General features: G+C 54.4%; 1 protein-coding gene across 1 annotated transcript; it reads right to left on the reverse strand.

The window, feature by feature from the left end:
• Positions 1 to 27,095, reverse strand: ADGRD2 (adhesion G protein-coupled receptor D2). Its single transcript, XM_065530088.2, has 23 exons — positions 27,036 to 27,095; positions 26,123 to 26,253; positions 25,863 to 25,955; positions 25,409 to 25,472; positions 24,841 to 25,053; positions 23,887 to 24,528; positions 23,473 to 23,571; positions 23,001 to 23,086; positions 22,570 to 22,854; positions 20,635 to 20,746; positions 19,772 to 19,906; positions 19,142 to 19,265; positions 18,658 to 18,763; positions 9,949 to 10,104; positions 8,552 to 8,655; positions 8,188 to 8,290; positions 7,750 to 7,903; positions 7,070 to 7,203; positions 6,878 to 6,993; positions 5,802 to 5,922; positions 1,028 to 1,069; positions 900 to 944; positions 1 to 159 (listed from the first exon to the last, which is right to left on the reverse strand). The coding sequence occupies exons 3-23, from the start codon at positions 25,896 to 25,898 to the stop codon at positions 97 to 99; spliced, it is 2,940 nt and encodes a 979-aa protein (XP_065386160.1). The 5' UTR covers positions 25,899 to 25,955; positions 26,123 to 26,253; positions 27,036 to 27,095; the 3' UTR covers positions 1 to 96.
• Positions 27,096 to 27,607: the final 512 nt, after the last annotated feature.

Genomic DNA, 27,607 nt, shown 5'->3' on the forward strand with positions numbered 1-27,607 from the left:
ATCCCGGCCCTACCCAGGCCCTGTGGCTTCCTGACCCTGCCTGCTGGCCTTGCCAGCCCCCTAGCAGAGCCCTGTGTGACCCACGCTGTCCCAGCCTCACCTGTCTCTCCGGGTTTGCAATGGAGGAGAAGGCTGAGGGGGTTCTAGGGCCATAGGTCCCTAGTGAGGAAAATGCAAACTTTTCAGAGACGAAGGCAGGGAGAGCTCTCTCTGCTCCCCCATCCTGGGAGTGGGGCCCTCAGGATCCAATACTCTAAGAATCCACTCCAAGGTTTACCTCACAGATTAGTAATGAGGCCCAGAGAGGGAAAGGAACTTGCCCAGGGGCACACAGGAGGTGACTGGGAGCTAGGATTGGAACCTCTGGCCTGGCCTCGAAGTCATTCAACCCATGCCCTGCCTCAGAGCCCCGACCTCATTTACTCACCATCTCCAGGAATCCCCCAAACCCTTCTGCATGGAGCCCCAGGGAAGGTCACCCTGGACAAGCCTATGCCTGGGCCAGGCCCCAGGAGCCCGGGTTTCCTGGCAGTGGGGAATGAGTGACAGGACATTGCTCAAGCCACAGGGTTTCAGGGTTTCCTGGGCCCTGGTTTCCTTTTTTCAGATGGACTAAAAGGATCTGCGCTTGTCCTCCCAGCTCTGCCTGAGTGCTGGGGAAACTGAGGCACTGGGCGGCACTCCCACCTGGGTGCTGAGAGTACCTCTGAGAGCCGCGTGTCTCCGGGGTGGAGCCAAGGCTATGGGGCTCCCTCGAGTTGCCTCCCAGGGACCTGGGGGCCTCAGGCTGGTCCCCCAGCTGGCAGGGCTGGCACAGGACTGAAAGGAGAGGATGTGGGGGCTGGGACCTGGCTCTGGGGGCCTCCCGCCCCCACCCACATCCCCAGTGTCCTGAGCACCTCGGCCACCTTCTTCTCAGCCATCCTCTGCAGGGCGCTCCGCACCTGGTGGAACGCTTGGAGGTCAGGTCGGGGACCCTCCGTACCCCTCAGACCCCCCTCCCTGCAGCCGGCGCCCCCAGACTCACCTCCTCATTGCAGGCAGCATAAACCAGGAAGATGTACAGCCCCTGAGGACAGACCCAGCGAGTGGGCGATGCCTCAGGCCTGAGCCCCCGACCCCATCCCCCACAGCCTGGCCTTGCCTGGGGTCCTGGCGCCCCGCAGGGGCAGAGACACTCGCAGAGATACCCAGAGACAGGCTGATGGGCAGTAAGTCGGCCCTGCCCTCGTGCCTGCCTGCGGAGGGGTAGCTGTGGCATTTAGCAGGACGGGGGACCAGAAGGGGTTTTGTCCCATGCAACCCCAACCTTCAGCCTCTGCTCACCAGGCAGCCTCTCTGACTCCAGTCCTCTGTGCCCCACCCTGGGCCTGCCCCATCCTCACCGCCTCGCTATGCTGTGCGGTAGGGTTAGGAGGGGACACCTTCCTGAGGCTCCAAGGTCAAGTCAGGTCCTGGGACAACAGCCCTGGGAGTGCCTTCTCCCTGTGCCTCTAGCTGAGTGGCCTTCACCTCCCTGAGTCTCCGTCTTTTCATCTGGAAAGGGGAGATGAGGCCGGGACTTGGCTCCTGAGGGGATGGGAGGTGCTGCCTGTGAGGGACTCACACAGTGGCTGGGGCGGAGCTGGCTCCCTCTTCCCACACCGTGGGACCAAGAGGCCCCCACCACCTTCCCTGCACCATCACATCTGGGCCCTCACTTGACCCTCGCAGCAAGTCTGTGGCGGGGGTGGATTCATTCTCCGCATTTGATGGAGAGGGACCAGGAGCTGGGGGTGGGGGACAGAGGAATGGGTCCTAAGCTCCAGTGTGGTCCAGCCCTGAGGCTGTCCTGGGATCCCCCCGGGCAGTGTCACAGGCAGCTTCTTCTGTGCTGCGGCCCAGGCAGGAGGGCACAGGTGGGGGCCTGGAATTCCTTGGGGCCTTCCAGCCTCCCAGGGCTGAAAGCTGGAGCCCAAGAGCCTGGCTGGTCTCCCTGGTGCCCAGGCACCAACTGAGGTGATACCATCACCCCCATTCTCCAAGACAGACCCCAAAGACTCCCAGGTCCCCACGCCCAGCCTGTTCTTTCTCTGTAGCCTCTGCACTGCCTTCTCCGTCCCATTTCCTTCTACCCACTCCTCACCACCCAAAGGCATCTTTCCAAATGCCGACCCAAGAACACCAGCACCTGCCTGACGCCCTGCATGGCTCCCAACTAGCCCGGGACAAAATTTGAGCTTTTCTTTCTTTCTTTTCTTTTCTTTTCTTTTTTTTTTTTTTTTTTTTTTGGACAGAGTTTTCACTCTTCTTGCCCAGGCTGGAATGCAATGGCACAATTTTGGCTCACTGCAACCTCTGCCCTCTTGGTTCAAGCGATTCTCCTGCCTCAGCCTCCCGAGTAGCTGGCACTACAGGCACCTGCCACCACACCCAGCTGATTCTTTTGTATGTAGTAGAGACGGGGTTTCACCATATTGGTCAGGCCGGTCTTGAACTCCTGACCTCAGGTGATCCACCTGCCTCAGTCTCCCAAAGTGGTGGGATTACAGGCATGAGCCACTGCGCCCGGCCAAGTCTGAACTCTTTACGACAGCTTTGAGGACCCTATGCTCTCTGCCCCCCACACTCCCTCCTGCCCCATTTCTCACCAGCCTTACCCCTCATGTCTCCCCGCCATTTGACCCCACCATGCCCCTCCCCCGGCTTAAAACATTCTTTTCCCCCTCTCCATACAGCTGTCAGGTCTTGGCTGAGAGTGACCCCCTCCAGGTGGCCCATTCTGCCTCTGATGAGCTGTTCCTCTGTCCCCACACTGCCTTGACCAAGGCTCGTTTTCTCTCGGCCTCAGTCACGACACACTGTGGTTGTGTGGTTTTAATGTCTGCCTCTCCCTCAGGCTGAGAATGTCACAGAATTCTTTGGCCCTGGGCATCTCCACGTCCCCCAGCGTGCAGGCCAGCCAGGGCACGGGGAGGTGCTAGGGGAGTGCGTGTTGAACAACTGAACAAAACAATGAGCTCACACTCGTGGGATTCCTAGCACGTGCCAGGTATTGTGCGTAGCCTTGGCAAATGTTATGTCATCCAAACTCCACGATGATCCCATAAGGCAGGTGGGAATCTGATCCCCTTCAGTTAGATGTTGAAACGGAGGCCTGGTGCCACTTCTCCAGGCCTCACAACAAGGCTCTGTCCACCAGGGCAAGTGTGAGCTATGGCTGGTTATAGAAGTGAGGCTTTGCTCTCCCTCGACACAACCCGGCACTGGGGCCAGAAGGATACAAATTACTTACAGAGAGTGAATGAGGTTGGGCAGAGTTTCATCCCTGAGTCCCAGGCCTCCTCCCTGGTCACTTGGTCACCCTCCTAAGAGTGGGATGTACCCAACTTATGCCCAAGACTGACGGAGAGTGAGAGGGGGATAGGGGTGGAGGTGGAGTGCGAGGGGAAGACACAGAGAGACCTCGGTGGACACAGAGAGAGAGAGACCAAAGGAGAGGTGAAGGGAAAGGCTGTGCCTGGGGAGAGGGACTGAGAGAACAGGGCCCTGAGCCCAAGAGGGTCATGTGACTGTCGGCGGCAGGGCCCAGACCCCACTCCTGCCTTCTGAGCTCCTGCCTAAGGCAGCCTCTCCTTGCCTTCACCAGGTGAGCATCTCAAGGGTGATCTGAGGCTGCCTTAGGCAGGGGCAAGAGAAGGTCATGCACATGGAGATGGAGAGGCAGAGATAAAAAGACCAGTGTCAGAGGGCTGGGCAAGGTGGCTCATGCCTGTTATCCTAGCACTTTGGGAGGCCGAGGCGGGAGGATCATTTGAGGTTAGGAGTTCAAGACCAGCCTGGGTAACATGGTGAGACCCCCGTCTCCACTAAAAATACAAAAATTATCCAGGTGTGTAATCCCAGCTACTCAGGAGGCTGAGGCAGGATAATCGCTTGAATCTGGGAGTCAGAGGTTGCAGTGAGCCGAGATTGTGCCACTGCACTTGGAATGAGACTCCATCTCCAAAAAAAAAAAAAAGCTAACAAACCAACCAACAAAAAACAATCCGGTGTCAGAGAGACAGAGGAGAGAAGTGGAGAAACATGAAGACAGACCCAGAAAGAGCCAGGTGGGGTCAGTGCCAGAAAAAACATCCATGGCCAGAGGGTGAGAGGGGCACAGGGAGAGGGGGACAGTGACAGAGGGGGAGCCTGAGAGACAGAACCAGAGAAGATTCAGAGACCAAGATTGGGACAGAGAGAGAGGAAAGAATGAGAAGTGACGGGAGGGAGCTGAGACGGTGCGACGGTGGCATTGCCCCATGGCTGTGTCTCTGCCCACCTGAGGGGCACAGGTGAGGACGGAGAGCATCAGGGATCCAACGCCCCATGATGTGAAGAGGGGCACCTGGGAAAGAGCTGGAGGAATCGCCATGGCAACAAGATGCCACCACCTGCCCCACCATGTGACAGGTGGAGAAGCCTTGCCAGGGGCCAGCCAGACTGAACCCAGCCATGAAGCCCTGGGGGGCGTGGGGCTTGGAAGAGGGCTCCCCTGCCTCGTCCCCTCACTGAACACTTCATTTCTTCATCGTGGCCATGGTTTTTCTGCTCTACCAAGGGCAGCTCCACAAATACAGGGGCTTTTTGCTACCTCGTTCCCTGCTGTGGCCTGGCACCCAGCACAGTGCCTGGTACGCACCAGGCGAGCTGTGAATAGCACACGGATGAATGAGTAACTGGGTCCAAGCATGCTCCCAGGGAGCAGCCAGGACCCATCTGCAGTCAGCTGGATGCCCTGTGGCTGAGAACACAGACTCTGGAGTGGTGTCCCAGCACTGATGCTGCCTCCTGGGGGGCCTTGGGCAGGTGACCCCATGAGGTCTCAGTTTCCCCACTTACAAGGCTTGTTGAGAGATAAAAATAGGAGCCTGGCTTGGGGCTCAGAGGGAGCACCCAGGCACTGTGAGTGGCTGTTACCGCCTTGGCTCCCATTCTTCAAGGAAAAGATGGAGGATCCCCAGCTCGGAGGGCACACGGACCCTGGGTGGAGTTTGCACCTGACTTCCTGAGCCTGGCACAGTCCAGCCTGGGCCCTCGCCCACCCACCTTTTGGCCCTGAGAGGGACCCGGGCCGGGAAAGCGGGGAGCAAGAGGTGCAGATGACAGGGAGAGGTGCCTGGCGGAATGGTCCAGGGAGGTCAAGGGAAAGGGAGGGGCCAGGAAGGGCCTCGGTGGGCCTGCCTGACTCCCAGCACCCACCCCCTGGCTGTCACTGCGGTTAATGTTCTGGTCCTCCACAGACCTGCCAATCCCCCAAGAGGGACCTAGTTGGCCCCCTCCCTGACACAGGCCCTGAGAGACCCGGGGAGCCCGGGCCCTTTCCCGAAGCCTCATGAACAGACCTCCTCACCAAACCTCTTCTAAACGGCTATCCCAGCAGGCCGCAGACCCCAAGCGGGAGGTGACTGATGCTCTGCATCCCCTCCCCAGCTTCCTGGCAAGAACTAAGTGGCTCTGGCACCAGCTAAGGGGCTGGAATTTCTGCCAGACCCTGAGTGTCCAAGCACAGTGAGCCTTAACACCCTCTTTCTGGGCCTAAGTCTCCGCAGTGGGCAGAGGGGCCCCAGGAGCCTCCTGCATGAACTGCTGGTTGATTGGAGGTTGCCTGTTCCCCCCCACACTCAAAACTCCTTCTTAGAGAGAATGTCCCAGTTGCTGTTGAATGTCTCCTATGATGGAGGGCTCACCCGCCGCCCCAGTCCCTGACACCTCGGTCGTCCCCTCCGAGCTTTCATGCATATCAGGGCCTAGTCCCAGAAGATTGGGGCTGGAGGTACCTGAATGGAGTTGAGGCCCACGGCAGCGTAGGCCCAGGCGGGGCTCAGGTGCACCAGGATGCCCACCAGCCAGGTCAGGCCCAGGACGGGCAGCAGGACCAGCACAGGCTTCACCGTGGCCCTGTAGGAGGACAGGCAGGGCTGACGGGGGTTGGAGGCCTGGGGAGCTCCCCGCAGGGTTCCAGGGAGAGCAGCACCTGTAAGTGCCTGGAGTGGGGTGGCAGCTGAGGGCTAGGGCCATGGCTCAGCAGGACTTAGAGAGAGCCAGAACCTTTGACTGGACTTTGTTGCCCCCTCCTCAGAGACAGAGGTGGCATGAAGTAGGGTAGTGGCACTTGGGAGATGGGGTCCCAGCCCCCAGCCTGGCTGGAAGGAACGGGCTGGTAGCTGTTCAGAGCAGGGGCCGAGGCCTGAGCAGTGGGAGCAGCAGGGATGGGGTCAGGACTCCCTTCTCCCTCTCTAAGGGCCCTGGGGTTCCCTGGCTTTTCGGGGATCCCCCCCAGCTTGGGCTGCCCTGTGCTTGGTGGAGGATGGGTGGGGAAGGAGAAAGCCAGCAAGGAGGCAGGGCTGGGAAAGGAGGCCGGCGGGGTCCCCCTCTTGCAGAGCGTGACCCCGGAGGGCGATGGGGGTCTTTGGCAGGAACAGGGACCCAGGTCCTCACCCTGAACTTGAACTTCTGGAGCTAACCCTGAACGTCTGGGGCTAGCCCTGATTTGAGGGTCTCCCCTACTTTGTCTCCTGTAGGCTATCAGTACCTTCCGTAGGCAGTGCACCCCTCGAACAGTGGCTGATGTCCACAGCTCCCTCACACGGATCAGTGACCATCCCCACATGTGACACGCATGGGTGCATGGGTGCATAGGTGCATGCTGACACAAGTTGACATGCCCGAGCATGTGTGACACAGATGCAGGGACACATATGCACCCACATACTCAACACAGACTCGGGCATGGCCACACGGCCACGCTCTGGACACAGACTTGCACGTGCTCTCGCCCGGTGAGCCTCATGCCTGGTGCCGGCTGACCCTGCACTTCCTGCTTCCTCTTGGCCCCCCTGTTCTGGGGCCTCACCATATCTGGGTCCAGATCTGCTCCTGCAGGCAGGGCTGTGGGCTCAACATGCGGGCACGGCGGCGGGCGCTGGACACGGTGACCATCACCACACGGGCCAGGATGCAGGTGTTGGCCTGGAGACCTGGGGTCAGTGGGTGAGAGGCCTTCCCCGTCCCCAACACGCCCCTCCCCTGCAGGTCCCCAGCTCACAGTCAGCACGAAGAGCACAGGCCCCACGAAGGCCCAGATGGCATATGTGTGCACATTGAGCCAGCAATGTCCGGGGGCCACGTAGTCACGGGGGAGCATGGCCAGGGTGACTGCCACAATGCCCACAGGCACGCCTAGGGGAGGGAGAAGGGGGTCCAAGGCCGGGTCACCTGCTCTTTCTTCTCCAGGACCCAGAACCGCGCCCGCCAAGCTGCAGCTGTCCCCTACTGGAGGTTGTACTTGGGCCACTGGGGAGGTCCAAGGAGCAGGGCTGGGGGCTCTGATACTGTTGGGGTGGCATTGGAGCCACAGTAGTTTGGGAGTGGGGAGAGCTGAGGCTGCTTTGGAAGCTACAGCTGGGCGTCTCCAGAGATGGAGGCTGGGCAACTGGCTGGCTTCAGATTTGGAGAGATAGCACTGTGGATGGAGAGGGGAGGCTGGGAAGTGGAGACGGATTATGAGGAAAGGGCTTGGGTAAATTGGAGGTTAACAGGACTGAGGAAATTGAGGTCATGTCAGAGATGGGTGCTGGGTGATGATGGGTGCTGGGTGATGCTAAATGCCGGATGCTGAGTGGTGCTGGGTGCTGAGTGCTGAGCGTGGGGCCGTGTTAGATGGCAGGGTCGGCCATGCAAGGTACAGCTGGGGAGAAGAGAGTGCGGGCGCAGAGCAGGCCTCACCCCAGCCTGTGGCGTGGTAGAGCCGCATGCCTGGTCCCGGGTGCATGCTCACCGCTACCACTTTCCTCCACAGCAACAGCCCCTCCACCAGCATCCAGGAGAATGCCGCCAGAAAGAGGAAGTGCATTGCGACTGTGACAGCCACACATGCCACCTGTGGGAGCGGGGGAGAGTGGGGATCCCCACCTAGGTCCGAGGTGTCCGCAGCCCTGTGCCCAGCCTGGCCTTGCCAACCCAAAGAAGTGTCAGCGGGTGAGGCCTCTGGGCAGCAGCCTGGGCCCCGCTCCACCATTTGGAGCCTTTCCTCCCTGGGCCCTGCTCCTCCCCAGGGAGGTGGAGCCAAGTGAAAACGGTGGGGGGCAGGGGGTCACCCTAGAAAAACCCACAGGCACTTTCCCAGGCTGCCCTGGGCTTCCAGCCCACCCACTGACCGCCCACCTCATTGGCCTTGGCCCACTCGCTGGTCATGAGGAAGCCCTCTGCACAGGCCAGGGAGAAGGTGAGGTTCTTGTGGACTGTGGTTCGCTCCGACTTGGGGACCCTGGAGAGGACAGAGGAGTCCGTTAACAAGACCACTGCTGGTCCCCACACTCCGCAGGCCCCTGTCCTGCCCGGTCCCCTGTGCCTGGGCAGGTGGAGGGAAAGAAAGCAGCTCCACAGGGGACCCTGCACATCCTAAGGAGAGGCTCAGACCGAGGTTCTGCCGGGACCAAGGATGGACACCCGACCGATGGGGACATGGAGGCCTGAGCGAGGCGGGGAGGGCCCAGGCCGCCAGGCTACGGTGGTGAGCTCTCCTCACCCGGCCGCCAGGAAGAGCAAGAAGGTGGTGGTGAGGGCGCAGAAGGACACACCACAGCCGACAAATGAGAGGGTCCTCAGCAGCGACTCCTCCTCAGGGCCTCTCTGTGTGGAGGGACAGAGAAACCCCCTGGCACCACCCAGACCCGACCCAGGCCAGACCTCGCCCTGCCTGGTGACTGTAAGGCCCCCCATGCCATATTCACGTCTGCAGTGCAGCAGCAGCCAGCAGGGCCCAGGCCTGCACACAGTAGGCATTTAATAAGCAGGTGTGAGCATGTCCTTCTCTCCTGCTGGCTCTCCCTAGACTGACCCCAACTGGCCCAGATTCCACCGACTGGACAGCTACTAAGAGCGCTGACCGATGTGCTCACGGGGAGGGATCCTAGGGACCATGGAGTGTCGTCAGAATGGGGCTGTGGGTGGATCGTTCGTGATGTGGAAAAGCATCCACGCTCTGACTTTTCTTTTCTTTTCTTTTTTTTTTTTTGAGACAGAGTCTCACTCTGTCCCCCAGGCTGGAGTGCAAGTGGCGCAGTCTCAGCTCACTGCAACCTCTGCCTCCTGGGTTCAAGTGATTCTTGTGCCTCAGCCTCCTGAATAGCTGGGACCACAGGCACGGGCCACCATGCCCAGCTAATTTTTGTATTTTTAGTAGAGATGGGGTTTCACCACGTTGGCCAGGCTGGTCTCCAACTCCTGACCTCAAATGATCCGCCTGCCTTGGCCTCCCAAAGTGGTCGGATTATAGGTGGGAGACACCATGTCTGGCCTTGACTTTACAGGAAAAATGCATTTGGTAACCTGTTTTTCTAACGTGCCCCTCAACATGCCAGGTGACCCCAGCATTCCTGAGGCTCAGGTCCCATCTCACCTGACTTCTCAGCAAGTGACCACTCAGGGCCCCTTTCCAGCTCCAGTGAGTCCAGCCCCTCCTGATGTCCCCTTAGAGTTTCCCCTCAACAAGCTGTTTACAATTTATTATTTACTCATTTATTTTTAGACAGGGTTTTGCTCTATCACCCAGACTGGAATGCAGTGTGGCATGATCTTGGCTCACTGCAGCTTTGACTTCCTGAGCTCAAGCAATCCTCCTGCCTCAGCCCCCTGAGTAGTTGGGACTATAGGTGCGAGTCGCCATGCCTGGCTAATGTTTGCATTTTTTGTAGAGATGGGGTTTCGCCATGTTGCCCAGGCTGGTCTTGAACTCCTGGGCTCAAGTGATCAGCCGCCCCAAGTTCTGGGACAACAGGTATGAACTATTGCGCTCAGCCCTGTCCCCCACAATCTATGACAGCTGGCATCCCTCAGAGGCTTCTTCTTACTACCTATTGGCTCTTCTCTTCACCTCCAGCTAAGGACCCCCCTCCTGACACCCGCTTCCCACCAGGCACTCACCTGTACTTCATAGATTTGCAGCAGGACGGCAAAGCTGGTGCTGTGGTTGCAGAAGCAGGCGGTGGAGTCCGGGTACAGGGCAGCCACGGAGCAGCCCGTGGTGGCCCAGGCACCCCCTGTATATGGGCTTGGGGGATGGGGAGGGAACAGAGGGCTCTTGAGATAAGGTGGACAAGGGGGTGAGGGGCCAGGAGCAAGCAGGGGAAAGGCTCTCCGCAAAGCCTGGGGCCCATCACCGCCCTGCCTCTAACCAGCTACGTGACCTTGGGGAGTCACCGCCCCTTCCTGGGTCTCAGTTTTTCACCTATAAAATATGCTTGAAATTCTTAGGATGGTAGGAGGGCGGGGCTGATACCAGTGATCGCTGTTTATCAACATCATTAATTACTGAGCCACTGGGACCAAGGTTCCCTACCTCAGCTAAAGATCCAGGGCAGGGAGCCGGGCTAATCCCTGGAGCCTGCTCTGCTCCTTCAAGAGCCCTAGGGCCCTGGCCTCAGATAGATCAAGTTCAACACCCATTTGACAGATGAGTCCCTTCCTAGGCATCTCACAGAGTGAGTGCTTCCTCCTGCACATACTCTCATGACAGGGAGCTCACTACCTGCTGGGTAACACATCCTCCTGCCCCAGCTTGTCCTAGAGCTGGGAGGAGCCTGGAGTCACCCTGAAAGGCAGATGGTGAACGGAGGTCAAAACCATGTGTAAGTCTTGCCTCATCCCCAAGCAGAGTGGACATCTTTTTAAAAAATCATCTTAAAGGCTGGGTTCGGTGGCTCACTGTAATCCTAGCACTTTGGGAGGCCAAGGCGGGTGGATCACCTGAGGTCAGGAGTTCGAGACCAGCCTGGCCATCGTGGCAAAACCCTGTCTCTACTAAAAATACAAAAATTAGTTGGGAGTGATGGCGGGCGCCTGTAATCCCAGCTACTTGAGAGGCTGAGGCAGGAGAATTGCTTGAGGGACATGGAGGTTGTATTGAGCCAAGACTGCACTACTGCACTCCAGCCTGGGCGACAGAGCAAGATTCCATCTCAAACAAAACAAAACAAAAACAAAAAAAACCTGGAAATGGAAACTAACCTGATACTGTAGTTCCAGAAAGCACAGACAGGCTCCACCAGCTTGTGACGGAAGGTCTGGAGGCAGGAGACAGGGACAGGGCAGGTGCATGAGCGTGGATTGAGCAGCACGGTGCAGGTGTGAGTGTGGATGGGAAAGGAGAGAGACCAGGAGAATGGAGGGACGCCAAGGACTCTGCATTTTAGGGACCGGGGGGTTGCCCACCATGCGTTGCGGATGAAGGGGCAGAGGGGAGGCAGAGGGAGGAGAGTGCAGACTCTCTGGTGTGGAAGGTGGAAAAACTGGGAACGAGCTAAGCAGCCATCACTGTGGAGTGGTTAAGCAACTGTGCCTCTCCTCTCCTTGGGATACTGCCTCTGGTAAGATGAACACACAGACCTCTGGCTACTGATGTGGAAAGATCTCTGTGATACGTTGTTCAGTAAAGGAAGAATTCACAACATTGGGCATGATATAAGCCCATTTATGTGAAAAATTAAGGTCTGCATACTTGTGAAAACACACACACACACGTACACACATAGCATGTGTGGGAGCAAACACACAGTGAACTTAACAGTGGTTAGGTCTGGGTTTGAATGTGTTACGATGCATGTGTTAGTTCTTTTGTAATTAAACAATGACAAAAATATAGATTTTATAACATGTCATTAAGCAGTGAAGACACATCAAGCGGCTAGTGGTACCAGCCCCAGTCTAGGTAGTGAAGGTAGCCTGAGCTTGGGACTTGGGCCATCTGTCCTGACTGGCGAGGGTGATGGTAATCACACCTCACTTTGTGTCTTGCCAAGCACTTTCATGTCCTTTATTGTAGCTGATCTTCATAGCAACCTAAGAGATAGCTATAAATTCATGCAATTTCAGATGAGGAAACTGAGGCTCAGAGAGGAGGGTTAACCTGCTCAAGATTTACACAGCGCCATGCTTTGCATGGCTCCACTGAAAGAGCAAGGGCTTTCATTTTGCAAAAGGAAATAAATATATATAGTGTTATGTGCCCAGAAAACAGCTTAAGTAAAATGCACCAAAATGTTCATAGCGGTTATCTCTGGGTAATAACATTTTGTCTTTATCCTTTTCTATATTTTCTGAATTTGTCACAATGAGTAACACATTGCTTTTATTTATTTTTATTTTAACATATTTTAAATTATTAATATATAAAAACAATATCTCAAAAATTTATCCTTTAGAATATTAAACAAGGCTGGGCATGGTGGCTCACTTTGGGAGGCTGAGGCAGGGGGATCACTTGGGCCCAGGAGTTTGAGATCAGCTTGGACAACAAAGTTATACCCTGTCTCTGTGAAAAATACAAAATAAAATTAGCCAGACGTGGTGGTACGGACCTGTAGTACCACCTACTTGGGAGGGTGAGCGGGAAGGATCGCTTGATCCCAGGAGGTCGAGGCCGCAGTGAGCTGTGGTGGTGCCACCGCACTCCAGCCCGGGCGACAGAGGGAGAGACTGCCTCAAAAATAAATAAATAATAAAAATAAAAATATAAGTGAAATTGACAAAGTTCTAGCTAGACTGTCCAAGAATGAAAAAGAAAACTTCACTGTAGAGTCTACAGATGTGAAAAGGATCATAAGGAAATAGTATAAACAACTCTGTGCTGGAAATTTGACAACCTGGATGAAATGGACACATTCTTTGAAAGGCACAAATTACCAAACCATCTCAAGAAGAAATAAAACACCCAAATAACCTGTATCAATCAAAGAAACAGAACACACAATTAAAAATCTTTCCACAAAGAACACACGAAGTCCAGAGGAATTCATTGGTGAAGCTGATCAAACATTCACAGAGGACAGAACTCTTCCCAACTCATTTTATGAGGCCAGCATTAATCTGACACCCAAACCAGAGGAAGACAGTACAGGAAACTATAGAACACATTATTCATTAACATAAACACAAAAATCATCAACAAAATACTAGCTAACTGAATCTAGCAATATATGTAAAAGATATATATAACCATAACCAAATTACACTGATCTCAGGAATCCAAGGTTGGTTTAACACTTGAAAATCAGTCAGTGCAATTTACTAGATTAATGAAATAAATGAGAAAACCATATGATCATATCAATGTGCAAGAAACATTTGACAAAATTCAAAGGCCATTCATGATAAAAAAATCTCAGCAAATCACGAAGAGAAGGGAACTTGATTTGATGGACATCTACAAAAAGCCCAAACATCACACTTAATGGTGAAAGTCTAGATGCTTTCCTTCTAAGATAACAAATGAGACAAGGATGGCTGGCCTCACTACCCAATTCAACATTGATCCAGAGATCCTAGCTGGTGCAACAAGGGAAGAAAAACAAAGAAAGGAAAGGAAGAAAAGGGAGGAAAGGAAGGAAGGAAGAAGGAAGGCAGGAAGGAAGGAGAGAGAGAGAGAGAGAGAAAGAAAGAAAAAAGAAAGAAAGAAGAGAAAGAAAAAGAAAGAAAGAAAAAGAAAGAAAGGAAGGAAGGAAGGAAGGGAGAGAGAGAAAGGAAGGAAGGATGGAAGAAAGAAAGGAATAAAGAAGGAAAGAAAGAAAAAAAGAAAGAAAGGAAGGAAGGGAGAGAGAGAGAAAGGAAGGAAGGAAGGAAGGAAGAAAGGAAGAAAGAAAGACATGGATTGGAAAGGAGAAACAAAAACTGCCTTTACTTGCAGACAACATGAGCATGTATGTAGAAAATCCTAGAGATTCAGGAAAAGAGCTACTATAAGTACTAAGTGAGTTTGGCAAGGTTGCAGAATATAATATCATTGTACAAAAATCAATTATATTACTATATACCAGCAACGAACAGTTTAAAATTAAGAAAACAATACCATTTCTGGTAATATCCAAAACTTTGTAATACTTAGGAATATATTTAACAAAATATCTCTAAGATCTGTTCACTGAAAGGTATACATCACTGAGAAAAAAATGTAAAAACCCTAAATAAATGGAAAGCTATGTCTTGATAATGAATTGAAAGATGCCAGTTCTCCCAAATTGATATACAGAGTCAATGCAATGCTAATAAAAATACTAGTAGGTTTTCTATAGACATTTATGAGCTGATTCTAAAATATATATGGAAATGCAAAGAATCTAGAATAGCCAAAGTAACTTTGAAAAAGAACAAGGCTGGGTGTGGTAGCTCGTGCCTGTAATCCCAGCACTTTGGGAGGCCAAGGCAGGTGGACTGCTTGAGCTCAGGAATTTGAGACCAGCCTGGGCAACATGGAAAAATCCTGTTTCTACAAAAAGAAAGAAAAAAAAAAATTAGCCAGGCATGGTAGATTGCCTGTAGTCCCAGCCACTTGAAGGGCTGGGGCTGAGGTGGGAGGAGGATCCCTTGAGCCAGGGAGGTTGAATCTACAGTGAGCTGTGTTCATACCACTGTACTCCAGCCTGGGCAACAAAATGAGACCCTGTCTCAAAAAAAAAAAAAAAAAGAAAAGAAAAAGAACAAAGTTAGGCCAGGCACAGTGGCTCACACCTATAATCCCGCACTTTGGGAGGCTGAGGCGGATGGAGCGTGTGAGGTCAGGAGTTCAAGACCAGTCTGGCCAACATGGTGAAACCCTGTCTCTACTAAAAATACAAAAAATTGACGGAGCGTGGTGGCATGTGCCTGTAATCTCAGCTACTGGAGGCTGGGGCAGGAAAATCACTTGAACCTGGGAGGCAGAAGCTGCAGTGAGCCGAGATCGCACCACTGCACTCTAGCCTGGGTGACACCCAGAGATCACACCCATCTCAAAAAACGAACAAACAAACAAAAAGCCCAAAAAACAAAGTTGAAGGATACACTACCTGATTTCAAGGCTTACTATACAGACACATTAATCAGGACAGTATGAAATTAACATAGGGATAGGCATATAGATCACTAGAACAGAACACACAGCCCAGAAATAGATCTACACATATACAGACAATTCATTTCAACAAAGGTGACAAGAAAATTCAACGGGAGCAAAGAATAATCTTTTCAACAGTGTTGGAACTGGTTGTCTATATGGAAAAAAATGAACTTCAACCTTTTTACCTTCATAATATATGGAACTTAAGTTGAAATAAATTATACACCTACATGTAAAAGCTAAAGTGATAAACTTCCTTGAGAATATCTTTGTGAACTTTGGATTGCCAAAGCTTTCTTAGATAGGATACAAAAGGCATGAGCTATGCAAGACAAAAATTGATAAATTGGACTTCATCACAATTAAAAACTTATCTTCCAAAGATACTATTAAGAAAACGAAAAGCAAGCCACAGACTAGAAGAAATTATTCACAAGACATATCTCTAACAAAGGACTTGTATCCAAAATATATAAAGAATTCTTACAACTCAATAATAAACAAATAATTTAAAAATTGGGGAAAATATTTGAAGATGCATTTAACAAAGGAAGATATATGACAGCTTAATAAGTGTATAAAGAGATGCCCAGAATCATTGGTTTTCAAGGAATTGCAGCTTAAATCCACAATGAGATATGAATACATGACTATTATAATGAATGACATTAAAAACACTGACAAGGATGTTGGCAGAGGTGTGGAGCAACTGGAACTCTCCAACGCTGCTAGTGGGAATGTAAAAATGGTTCAACCACTTTAGAAAACAGTTTGACAGTCTCTTAGGAAGTTAAAATACACTTATGCAACAATTCAGCAAGTCTACTTCAGGAATCTACCTAGTAAAGAGAAATCATGTATCCACAAAAAGACTTGTATATGAGTGTTCATACCAGACTTATTCATAGTAGCCCAAACTGAAAACAAATCAAATCTCTGTCAACAGGTAAATGGAAAAACAAATCATGGTACATCCATATACCTGAATACTACTCAGCAGTGAAAAAGGAATGAGCTACTGAAACGTGCAACAACATGAATGATTCTCAACAATGGGACCTGAGCAAAAGCCAGGCCTCAACACATACTAGATGATTCCATTTACATGAAACGCTAGAAAAGACAGATGCAGGGCTGGGCACAGTGGCTCACACCTGCAAATCCCAGCACTTTGGGAGGCCAAGGTAGGCAGATCACCTGAGGTCGGGAGTTCGAGACCAGCCTGACCAACATGGAGAAATCCCATCTCTACTAAAAAAAAAAAAAAAAAAAATACAAAATTAGCCAGACGTGGTAGCGCATGCCTGTAGTCCCAGCTACTCAGGAGGCTGAGGCAGGAGAATCGCTTGAACCTAGGGGGCGGAGGTTGCAGTGAGCCGAGATCGACCATTGCACTCCAGCCTGGGCAACAATAGTGAAACTCCGTCTCAAAAAAGAAAAAAAAGGAAAAGAAAAGACAATCTACGGTTACAGAAAGCAGGTCAGTGATTTCCTGGGGTAGCAGCATGGAACACTGACTGGGAAGGGGCACAAAGAAGCTTTTTGGGAAGGTAGAAATGTTCTAGACCTTGAGTGGGGCAGTGGTACACACGTATATACACTGGTCCAAACTTGTCAAATTGTATGCTTAACATGGATGCATTTTAGCATACGTAGATTTAGACATTTCAATCAATTTGATTTTTTTTTTTTTTTTTGAGACGGAGTCTTGCTCTGTTGCCCAGGCTGGAGTGCAGTGGTGTGATCATGGCTCACTGCAGCCTTGAACTCCCAGGCTCAAGCCATCCTCCTGCCTCAGCCTCCTGAGTAGCTGAAACTGCAGATGTTGTGCCACCTTGCCTGGCCAATTTTTCTATTCTTTTGTAGGGATGAGTTCTCATTATGTTACCCAGGCTAATCTCAAACTCCTGGCCTCAAGCGATCCACTTGCCTCAGCCTCTCAAAGTGCTGGGATTACAAGCATAAGCTACCATGCCTGGCCTCAATCAATTTGACTTTTTTTTTTTTTTTTTGTCTTGGGAGGATATATACAAGAGACTGATAAGCAGTGGTGTGTGTGTGTGTGTGTGTGTGTGTGTGTGTGTCCAAGATTAGTGGTTGTGAGCAAAGAAGGTAGCTTTCTCTGAAACATTCCAGTGTTTCAGAAGGGAGAATAAATTTGTGTATTAAACGTGAAATGAAATTTAACATATCTTGGAGATCTTTCCATGTCAGTTTATACAGAAATATCCCAATCCCTATACAACTTTCAGTTGACTATTCCATTGCACACTTGGTCCCTATTACCTGCAGGAGATGGGTTCCAGGACCCCTAAGGATACCAAAACCTGCCAAGGCTCAAGTTTGTTATATAAAATGGCATGCTATTTGCATATAACCTACACACATGCTCCTGTATACTTTAAGTCATCTCTAGATTACTTGTAATACCTAATACAACTTAAATGCTATATAAATAGCTGTTATGCTATCTTGCTTAGGAAATAAAATATAAATATATAAATAGCTGTTATACTGTCTTATTTATGACCCCCAAAATAAAAGTCTATAGATGTTCAGTACAGATGCTATTTTTTCTGAATATTTTCCATCCATGGTTGCTTGAATCCTTGGTGGTGAAACCCTCCCATATGGAGGGCTGACCATATATATCTACAAAACTTGGTTTTTTGTTTTTTGAGACAGAATCTTGTTCTGTCGCCCAGGCTGGAGTGCAGTGGTGTGATTTTGGCTCACTACAACCTCCGCCTCCTGGGTTCAAGCGATTCTCCTACCTCAGCCTTCCCAGTAGCTGGGACTACAGGCGTGTACCACCATGCCTGGCTAACTTTTATGTATTTTTAGTAGAGATGGGGTTTCACCATGTTGGCCAGGCTGGTTTCGAACTGCTGACCTCAAGTGATTCGCCCTCCTCGGCCTCCCAAAGTGCTGGGATTACAGTCATGAGGCACCGTGCCCAGACCTACAAAACTTTTAAAGGAGTCCCCTACTGATGGACATTTAGGTTATTTTTATTTGTATGAAGCACATTCATATGTGAAGGCTCCTGCACACACACTGCAGAGAGTGAATGAATGAATTCACTGCACACACCGCAGTGAATGACTCCATGAGAACTAACAGGTTTGGTTTTTTTTTTTTTTTTTTTTTTGAGACGGAGTCTCGCTCTGTCGCCCAGGCTGGAGTGCAGTGGCGCTATCTCGGCTCACTGCAAGCTCCGCCTCCCGGGTTTACGCCATTCTCCTGCCTCAGCCTCCCGAGTAGCTGGGACTACAGGCGCCCGCCACCACGCCCGGCTAATTTTTTTTTTGTATTTTTAGTAGAGACGGGGTTTCATTGTGTTAGCCAGGATGGTCTCGATTTCCTGACCTCGTGATCCGCCCGCCTCGGCCTCCCAAAGTGCTGGGATTACAGGCTTGAGCCACCGCGCCCGGCCGAGAACTAACAGGTTTTCAAGTTACGCAGACCTAGAATGAAATCCCAGCTCTGCCACTTACAACTGGGGCCAATAATCAAGCTGTGGATAAAGTACACAGTTGGAGGAGTAATGAATGCGCCATTCATTAATGCCACCTGCCATAAGGTGCCCCTGCAGTCAATCGCTTCCCTTCCCATTCCCTTGAGGACAATGGAGGTGACTTGCAGGTACATTTTGTGTGCATTAGTAGGCCTTGGTTGTCCAATGAATAAATATTGGGGGTTGGGGGAACTGAGCCAGGACACATGCACCAGGATGGCTGCTTCCCAGAAGCGCCACCCAGTACCTGGGCCTGGTGCTGCAGATGAAATGTCACGGCCATGCTGACCTCTCCAGTGATGTCCCACACTTCAGAGGAGATGATGGCTGACCCCACCTGGGTGCCTAGGAACCTGTGGGCAGAATGGGAGCTTTCAAGGGTGGCTGTGGAGGAGGGATGGTGCCTGGCTGGGGCATGTCACTCAGGCCCCTGAGGTGGAGGTGGCAGCCTCTGTGGCCAAAGAGGTATCAGGAATTATGGCACCTGGTTCAGTCTTGCCTTAAGGACTTGCTGGTAACTTGGGTAAGTCCCAACACAGAAGCCAGAACCCCAGACAGGAGTTGAGCCGTGTTCACCTCCGGCAGGTGCGGAAGTGTGTGTGTGTTGGGCAGAGGTGGGAAACGGCGGGCCCTGGGCTGCTAAGGACACATGCACCCACCAGAACGCGGGCTCTGGCCTTCCTGGGGAGGGGACACAGGCCCTCACAACCTTCCAGGTGGCGCCTACTCACCTCTGCACCCTGTTTGCTTCCTCTGAGCTGGCAGGGGCCTGGGGCTGTAGGTCCAGCCCCTCTAGGGTATGCTGGAAGACTCTGGAGGTGAACCAGCTGTGGATCACGGTGACTCCAGAGAGGCCTGGCTGAGTGGAAGGGGCACTAAGGCACCACCCGGTGGCTGAGCAAGCACCACCAGCTGGCCCTAAGGGTGATGCTCTCCCCACTCTACAGATAGGGAAACTGAGGCTCAGAGAGGTTAAATGACTTCCCTAATATCACACAGCTAAGAAGTGGAACAGGCAAAATTCCAAGCAGCCACAGTCTATGTGCTTAACCTCACATCTCCAAGGCCCTTTGCCCCTTCCCCTAATCCCCCACCACTGCATGGCATCAAGCATAGGGGGTCTCCCTCCACTACCCACTCCCAAGGGAAGATGTGCGTGGTTCCGTGGAGGAGACTAAGTGAACACCACTATGTGGTGGGTGCTTTTAACCTCATAAACCACAAGGCAAGTAGTAATGTGCCCATTTTACAGATGAGCAAACTGAGACTCTGAAAGATGAGCAGCACAGCTAGCAATGGTTAGAGCTGAGGTCTGACCCAGAACCCAACAGGGCTCTCGACACCCCCTCATCCTCACCCACCTTTTCTGAGGAGTCGCCTCGCTTCACCTGCAGGAATGTGGATATGGCCGGCCCCCTCTGGACGCCCACCGGGCATTGTGAAGAACGAGCCCCTCGTGCTGGCCTCCCTCAAGCGTAAGCTGCGCACCTCCAGGCCTGGGGGTAAACGGGGCTGGGTGGCTGGACCTCGGAGTGAGGTCTTTCTGCTGAGCCAGCCCAGCTAGCAGGGTCTGGATCTCTCTCTTCCTGCCATAGGCCTCAGAGTCCACCATTCCTGCTCAGAGAGGTTCAGCAACTTGCCCAAGGCAAATCTGACTTTTCCAATTCCAGGGGAAGGGGTCACTGAGAAGGGGGGGTGGTGGTCACCGCGAGGCAGGACCTGAATATTGATGAGTCACCAGAAACTGATGGGAGCCCAAAGGACACGTGTTTGTACCTGAAGCTTCACCACAGGTGCACCCCCATTCAGGCTACAAACATTCACCGAGTATGTACTTGGGCTTGGCCCCGAGATGCAGAGACGGCTTACCACTTAGGGAGTGTCCCGTGGAGGGAGATAATCCCATTATGTAATTGCCAGAAATGCAATGAGAGACACGTTCAAGGTTCTGGGGTAATAGAGGCGGGAGGAACTGTCTCTCGGTGGAGGATAGAGCTAAAACGGGAAGGCTTCCTAAAGGGAGTGATGCCCACGCGGGGTTCTGAAGGATGTATAGGCATTTGCTAGGAGATCAAGGGAGAGAGGGCATTCTGGATTCAGGGCACAGCATGGGCAAAGGCAGGAAACAGAATGGAGTGCCTGTGGAAGTGCAGACAGCTCCCAGTCACCAGGGCGAGGAGGGAGGTCTGAGTCCAGCCGTGTGGGCAGGTGGGTGCAGGCTCACCAGCATGGCGGTGCTGGATGCGCATTCGGGGCTGTTCTGAGGTCATTGTGGTGCTCAGCAGGGCTGCCAGGCGCTGCACACTCGCCACCAGGGTCATAGGCCCACCAACCACCTGGGAGGATGCTGCATCTCAGCTTCCTGTCACACACTGCACCCCACTGCTGCCTGCCCTGAGTGCTGGAATGAACGCTCCATGATCTGGGAGGTGGTCCTACCCTCTCCAGACCCTCCGTGGCTCTTTAAGGACTCCAGGATCAAGTCCTGGGTCCTCAGGTTGACACTCGAAGCCCTGCATGCCCCAGCCTCCTTCGACCTATCCAATTCTATCTCCCAAGCCACCCCATCCTCCTGTTTGCGAGCCAGGGCACACTCGGAAGGCTGGGCCATGCCTACCCCTTCGCTGTGGCTCAGTGCTAGACCTGTAATGGTTGCTTAACACCGAGATTGCAAAAGGAAAGCCATGGGTGGGAGTGGTGAGAGCAGGGGAGGGAGGAGAGGAATCTGCATTCATGGGGCACCTACTCTGTGCTGGGCAAGTCACACTGTTCATCCCTAATGCCTCTCCATTGCCTTAGCAAGGCTGGTGTGATCATCCCCATTCCCCAGGGAAGAAAACTGAGCTTCAATCTGGCTCTCCCCAGTCTACTGCAGTGCCTCGGATCCCTAATCAACTATGGGCTTGCACACTTCCCAGGATGGGGAGCTCACTACCCATAGCGAATCATTCCATAGAACCAGCCTCCTGGCCGGGCGCGGTGGCTCAAGCCTGTAATCCCAGCACTTTGGGAGGCCGAGACGGGCGGATCATGAGGTCAGGAGATCGAGACCATCCTGGCTGACACGGTGAAACCCCGTCTCTACTAAAAAATACAAAAAACTAGCCCGGCGAGGTGGCGGGCGCCTGTAGTCCCAGCTACTCGGGAGGCTGAGGCAGGAGAATGGCGTGAACCCGGGATGTGGAGCTTGCAGTGAGCCGAGATCTGGCCACTGCACTCCAGCCTGGGCGGCAGAGCGAGACTCCGTCTCAAAAAAAAAAAAAAAAAAAAAAAAAAAAAAAAAAAAGAACCAGCCTCCTGTGTTACGCCGTCTTCCCCTACCCCCATGTCCTAGTCCCAAATCTGTCCTCTGAGGCCCACCAGGGGTACCAGGTTTGCTTCTTCAACCCCAGATAATTTGCAGGCACTGTTCATGATTCTTGTTCCTCCCCTGCTCTGGACTGATCACTCCCAGGCCGACAGCTACTTCTGCCAGTACAAGATTTCCAACAGCCTCTCCATCTGGACAGCACCTCTCATGCTGTCCAGAGTGTCTGGGCTGTTTAGGCAGACAAGGTGGACTGTCCACTCCGTATAGATCCCCCACTTAAGGTGGTCAGCAGGTTCTTGGAGATAGGGGAGGCTCTTACTGACTGGTGGCTCTTAATCATTTCATTTAACTACAGAAGCTATTGGTCAAGTGCAATTTTTTTTTTTTTGAGACAGAGTCTCACTCTGTTACCCAGGCTGGAGTGCAGTGGTGTGATCTCGGCTTACTGCAACCTCCACCCGCTGGGTTTAAGTGATTCTCCTGCCTCAGCCTCCCGAGTAGCTGGGATTACAGGCTCCCACTACCAGGCCTGGCTAATTTTGTATTTTTAATGGAGACAGGGTTTCACCATGTTGGCCAGGCTGGTCTCAAACTCCTGACCTCATGTGATACACCCGCCTCAACCTCCCAAAGTGCTGGGATTACAGGCATGAGCCACTGCGCCCAGCCTCAAGTGCAGTTGTTTGTGGAAATTAAACTTATCAAATAGACAAAAGAGAAGCTTCTCCCGATAGATGCAGAGATGGAGCCTAGAGCTAGGTGCTGACTCCGCCACAGCTACACAACCAGCTGGTGGCTAGGCTGGAACCACAGCCCAGGCCTCTGCCCACCCAGCCCTGCCAGCCTCACCTCACGGATGGACAGCCATGCGTCAGCCACCTGCTCCTCCAGGACCAGACTGGCCACAGATACAACGCGTTGGCTCAGCTGCTCCCAGGGGCCTGTCAACAACAGCTCAGGGTCCCCAGCCCCGAGGGCCACTACCCTCTTCAGGAAGCGCACAACAGCCAGAAGTGTGGCCGGCCCCAGTGGAGCCATCTCCATCGCCAGGACATGCTCCAGAAGGCCCAGGAAGCTGGAGGCCTCCGCTGGGGACAGGGTCCCATGGGCTTCGGAGAGGGGGTCCGGGAGGAGCTGTGGGCAGAGGAGCCACTGACTCTGGGTCTGGTTGTTATGCGGGGATCCCCCCAGGAGCCACACCATTACAGGGGAGGAAACTGAGGTGCAGCGAGGTGACCCACAGAGCCCCCAGGCTCGCCAGCCCCTGAAAGGGAGCTCACCACAATGTCATTGGCCAAGGCATTGACTCGGCTGATAACATCCTGGCCAGGCCACGACTGAGCATCCTGCAGCCGATGATAGGTCTCTGCAAAGGAGTGGATGCCAGGCTGGGCCCCGGGCAATACCCCTGCCCAGAGGTGCCAGCCTGTTCAGCGACCTCTACCCACCACGTGCTGCCCAGGGAAGGAAGAGCACCTTGCTGGCTGTGTGTCCAGAGTCTTACACACAGTGTTCTAGATGGGGAAACTGAGGCACAGAATGGCAAAAGAGCTTGCCCAACGTCACACAATTTGGATTCACCCTCAGGTCCGTCTGAACCCACTGCTCTGTGGCTTAGACTCCATGGAGACCTTGAAGCTCTGAGATGATTCTGAATTCCCAGACTTTGCCAATAGCTCACCCCTTCTCAGTCTACTCTGGTCCACATCGGCTTTCCCTTCAGCAGAGCCCAGGGGCACAGCCAGGGCGCACCTGTCCGGTAGCAGCAGAGGAAGAGCTGCGGCTCCAGGCAGAGTTCAGAGCCCTCACTGCGAGGTGCCGGGTTCCACGTAGGGCACTCCTCGGAGGGCACTGGCAGGCGCGGGGCAGCTGTTAGGGCTCCCTAGGGGTCCTGCGCACCCTGGCGAGCCAGGATGCACGGCCCCGGGGTGAGGGGGCAATGTGAAACCTGAGAGAGGGACACTGTGGCCAGCTCGGGGTAGGGGTAAGGTGGAGGCTTATGCTGGGACCAGGCTTATGCTGGAGCTCGCAGGCACGACAGCCTGGAGAGGGCGTGGCCAGAGCTAGGCGTGGCTTGGTTGGCAAGGGGTGGATCGAGTTCCAGGTTCGGAAGGGAAGGATTCGGGACCACCGGGTGGGGCCGGGGCGGGGCGGGGCGGGTCGTACCGGGACAGAGAAGGCGCACCCACACCATGGGCAGCAGCGAGGGTGCTATGTCCAGGGCGCCCGGGTCCCAGCGGAAGAGCAGGCCCTCTGGGGGGGGCGCGCAAGCCTGTGCCTGGTGCAACTGCGTGGGGCTCAACGCCCGCGCCCACAGGTGGAAGTCGGTGAGGTTGCCGCTGAAGGCGTCACGCGCCGAGAAGCCACCGCCCAGGGAGTCCTGATCCTGGCCCAGCACCAGGATGCTGCCGGACGGCACCGGGTGGCCGGCGCCCAGTCCCCGCGCCCCAGCGCGCCGCCTCCCGTCGGAGAACAGCGCCCAGCGCCCGCCCCTCTGCTCCCATGTGGCGCACACATGGTGCCAGCGGCCGTCGGCGCGGAATGCTGCGAGGAAGGGCGCGTGGTGCCCACGCACCACCAGCGCAGCGCGCACTACGCCCCCTGGCTCGGCGAAGGCGCGCAGCTGCAACGCGTTGGGCAGCGCGGGCGCGGCAACGGAGAAGAGCGCGGCGGGGTCGGACGAGGCACAGTCCCACTGCACGTGAGCACACGCGGTCAGCGCCGCCAGCTCAGGCAGGGGGCTCCGCAGCCGCGCCGCGCGGTCAGCTGTCTTCTCGCCAAACACCAGCACTGCAGTGGTGCGCGCACCTGCGGGGACACGTGGGCCGCGACCTCAGTTTCCTCCCCTGTGAACACGGTCCTGCTCCTGCCCTTTGGCTTAGCGGCGGGGTCTTTCCAGGCTTTGGGGTACCTCCCCACCTCAGGAAGGAGGAAATGCGGGCTAGCGTTCCCCTGCCCAAGAGTCAAACCCCGACGTCCAGTCCAGGGCAAGGGAACCTGGAGATGCAATGGGATCTTACTCCCAGCTCATTCTGCAAGTATTGTCACTGTGGGCTCCTATCTCTTAAGGTCCCCCGAGCCTCTGCCCCTTGCTCCCATTTCCCAGGGGCCCACACTCACGCCTCTGAGGGGGTCTCCGCAGAGGCACCTCTCTTTGGCCCACCCAGACCAGATCGCGCAGCCCTGAAGCAAGAACCCCATCAGGGGGCTGCAGTGCCAAGTGGCCAAACTGCTGCTCGCAGGACTCTTGGGCCTGCCACCAGCTCAGTCGCTGTCCAGAGAACTTGCACACCCCACCTGCAGTCTCCACCACCTCGCCGGGGGCCACGGGGGCTAAAAACGATAGGAGAGATGGGTGGGGGTGCATTTTGTGGGCATCTGACTCTTCCAGGGCTGGGCAGAGCTAAAGACACTGGGCTTGGAGTCATTCGGGCTGGATGGGGCTGAACCCCGCCATGTCTATGGCCCCCTGAGTCCTGTCCTGTTGCCGAGCTCGTTTCGTCATCTGCACAATGGCAGGAATGAGATGGAAACCAGTGAAGCTTTCCTCGCAGGGCCTGGTATGGTGGGGGTGAAACTAAATGTCATTCTTCCCCTCCTTTGCATTCTAAGCCAATGCATCCCTTGGATCACAGACTTGCTTAGCTGGGGGATGGGGACCCTCCCTGGGGGGATCCCTCATACCAACCTGGGGCCCAAGGATTCCTTGATTCACCTGAGGAATTGGAGGGGGTCCCAGAGAGATTTCTGATCTGGGAGAGAAGAAGACAGGTGGCAGTGGGGCAGCCCTCCCCGCACACTAGCTGTTATTGAATGCCTACTCTGGGGGTGGGTGGGAGGGGGCATTCAGTGGAAGCTGCAGGCTCTGCTCTGCAGTCAGACCTGAATTCAAATCCCACCACTCAGAGTGGGATCTTGGGAGGGCCCTTCACTGCCCTGAACCTTTTCCCTGCGTGAGGAGTAAACGGGCTGATGAGTAAGAGGGGTCGCCCTTAGTGAGTGCTTTTATTCCATCTGTGCCAGGGCTTATCTTTCATAACCTTTGCAGTGACCTCATGAGGTGGGATGGCCACTTGGAACCCTTGAAGCTGTGAGTCCCCTTGACTTCCTCCCAGGCATCGCCCTCCCAGAGGTGAAGTTACCAAGAGGCAGAGGAAACAGTAGCGCCACGGTGCCATCCTGGATCCAACAGAGCAGGTGACTGACAGCAGGGGTCACAGGCAGGCCAACATGGACTGAGGAAAGAAAGTCACAGGAAAGCAGCTTGGCATCCTGCCTTGCTTCCCCCTTGGATTTCTGCAGGGTCCCTTTGCCCTTTGCTTGGCTCCCAGACCCCACTGAGCTGGGAACCAACCAGTGGGCTGGAAGCCCAGGTGGCCCTCCCACTAGGGACGACATTTACTTGCACAACAGATGGTCTCCAGGAGCCCCTTCAGGACCGAAGCAAGGAAACACTGTTGCTCTGGAGAGCTGGGAGAGGAGGAGGCAGCAGCAGTCGCTGGCCAGAGAGGGGCGAAACAGAGCTCAGGGTCCCTGCGGGGGTGGGGAAGTTCAGGACCAGGTGGCTTCTTTGTGTTGCTTGGTGTTCTCTGCCAAGGCTCTGCTTCCTCAGGCCTCTGCCGAGTTCCCTGGCCTCACCTGTCCACCGCTCCTCGGTGCCGCCACCTTTCCCCTGCTCCCCAAGGTGTGTCCATTTCTGAATTTCCCTTCTCCAGACCTGTGACCATGCCATCCCTCCTGCCTGGACTGCCTCCCAGTCTCTCAGTAGTACCTCCTCCAGGTTCAGCCTGCGGTTCCTGCTGGTGGGTGTGCCGCAGCCAGGCGCTGTGCTCAGCGGGGATACCCTAACCCTGGGTGATCTGGGGGTCACTCCCGTCAACCTGGGGGACTCCGCCGGCAGGGAAGAGCCTCCCGGGTCTCTTGGCATTACACAAATGTGCCTGAGAAAACACGGTGTCCTGACACCCGGCCTCCTGCCACCTGGTGACGGCATCTGAGCCATCACCCGTGATCATTCACCCCTTTTCCCTCTTTCAGACAGCAGGAAAATCCAACATGCCCCTCACCGGAGGACTCGGAGGCTCCCGCGTTTTGGACTCTGAAAAGCACTCCCTCGTTCACGTCTGCCTGGATTCGCGCCCTCAAGCCCCCAGCCCACTTTTCTTGCTCTCCAAACACTCGTTGAGGCCAGAGAGGGAGATGCGAAGTTTGCCCACCACTGCACGTCCGTCCTCTGCGAGGCGCCAATGGGCCTGAGTCAGGGGCCTCCCCTTCACCCGCTGGTCCCTCCCCTGTTCCCAGCTCCAGTTCCTCACCCGCTTTGCCTGGCCTGGCGCCTGTGGCTGTTCACCGTCTGCGAGGCGTCTGCGGGGACTGAAGTCCCGGAGGCGACGGCTGGCTCTGGCTGGTACCAGGAGATCCCGCCCCTCGACCCAGGAGACCCCGCCCCTCGGTCACGCCCCCTTCCGCTCCCCACCCCGCCCTCTTGGGCCCCCCACCCAGCCCAGCCAGCCAGAGACCTGCCTCTAGATGGGCGGGAGGAGACCTTCAGTCCCTCGCCCCGGGCCTGTTGTCACTACCTTCCCCAAACACACTGGTTAAAGTCACCCGATTAGAAGGGGCCACCTGTGAGACTTGGATCCAGAGTAAACTAGTGGAAGCTGAAGGGTCTTTGGGCTCCCCAGGCCCCTTGGAGGCCGGGATGGTGGGGGAGGAGGGAGCGCTCAGTGTCAGGCCTACTGCCTGCCCGGGGCTGGCTCCCTACAGGACGCTTCTCCTATACTTTCCACCTGCTGCGAGGAAGGGCTGGGGGCGGGCATACCCATTTTCCAGAGGGGAACTGAGGGCTCTCACCCCGGCTTAGGCCAGTGGCCAGTGGCAGAGCTGG

The sequence above is a fragment of the Macaca fascicularis genome, chromosome 15, assembly GCF_037993035.2.
Source record: "Macaca fascicularis isolate 582-1 chromosome 15, T2T-MFA8v1.1".
In the NCBI taxonomy this organism is placed as follows: domain Eukaryota; kingdom Metazoa; phylum Chordata; class Mammalia; order Primates; family Cercopithecidae; genus Macaca; species Macaca fascicularis.

What these genes read in the sequence shown, in the direction of transcription:
- ADGRD2 (XM_065530088.2), bottom strand. Translation starts at nt 25,898, where the DNA reads ATGGCACCGTGGCGCTACTGTTTCCTCTGCCTCTTG. An exon ending in GGTGCGCCTTCTCTGTCCCG is followed by an intron (nt 23,572 to 23,886) that starts GTACGACCCGCC and finishes CGCGCCTGCCAG; the next exon opens with TGCCCTCCGAGGAGTGCCCT. An exon ending in GAAGCAAACAGGGTGCAGAG is followed by an intron (nt 18,764 to 19,141) that starts GTGAGTAGGCGC and finishes TTCTGCCCACAG; the next exon opens with GTTCCTAGGCACCCAGGTGG.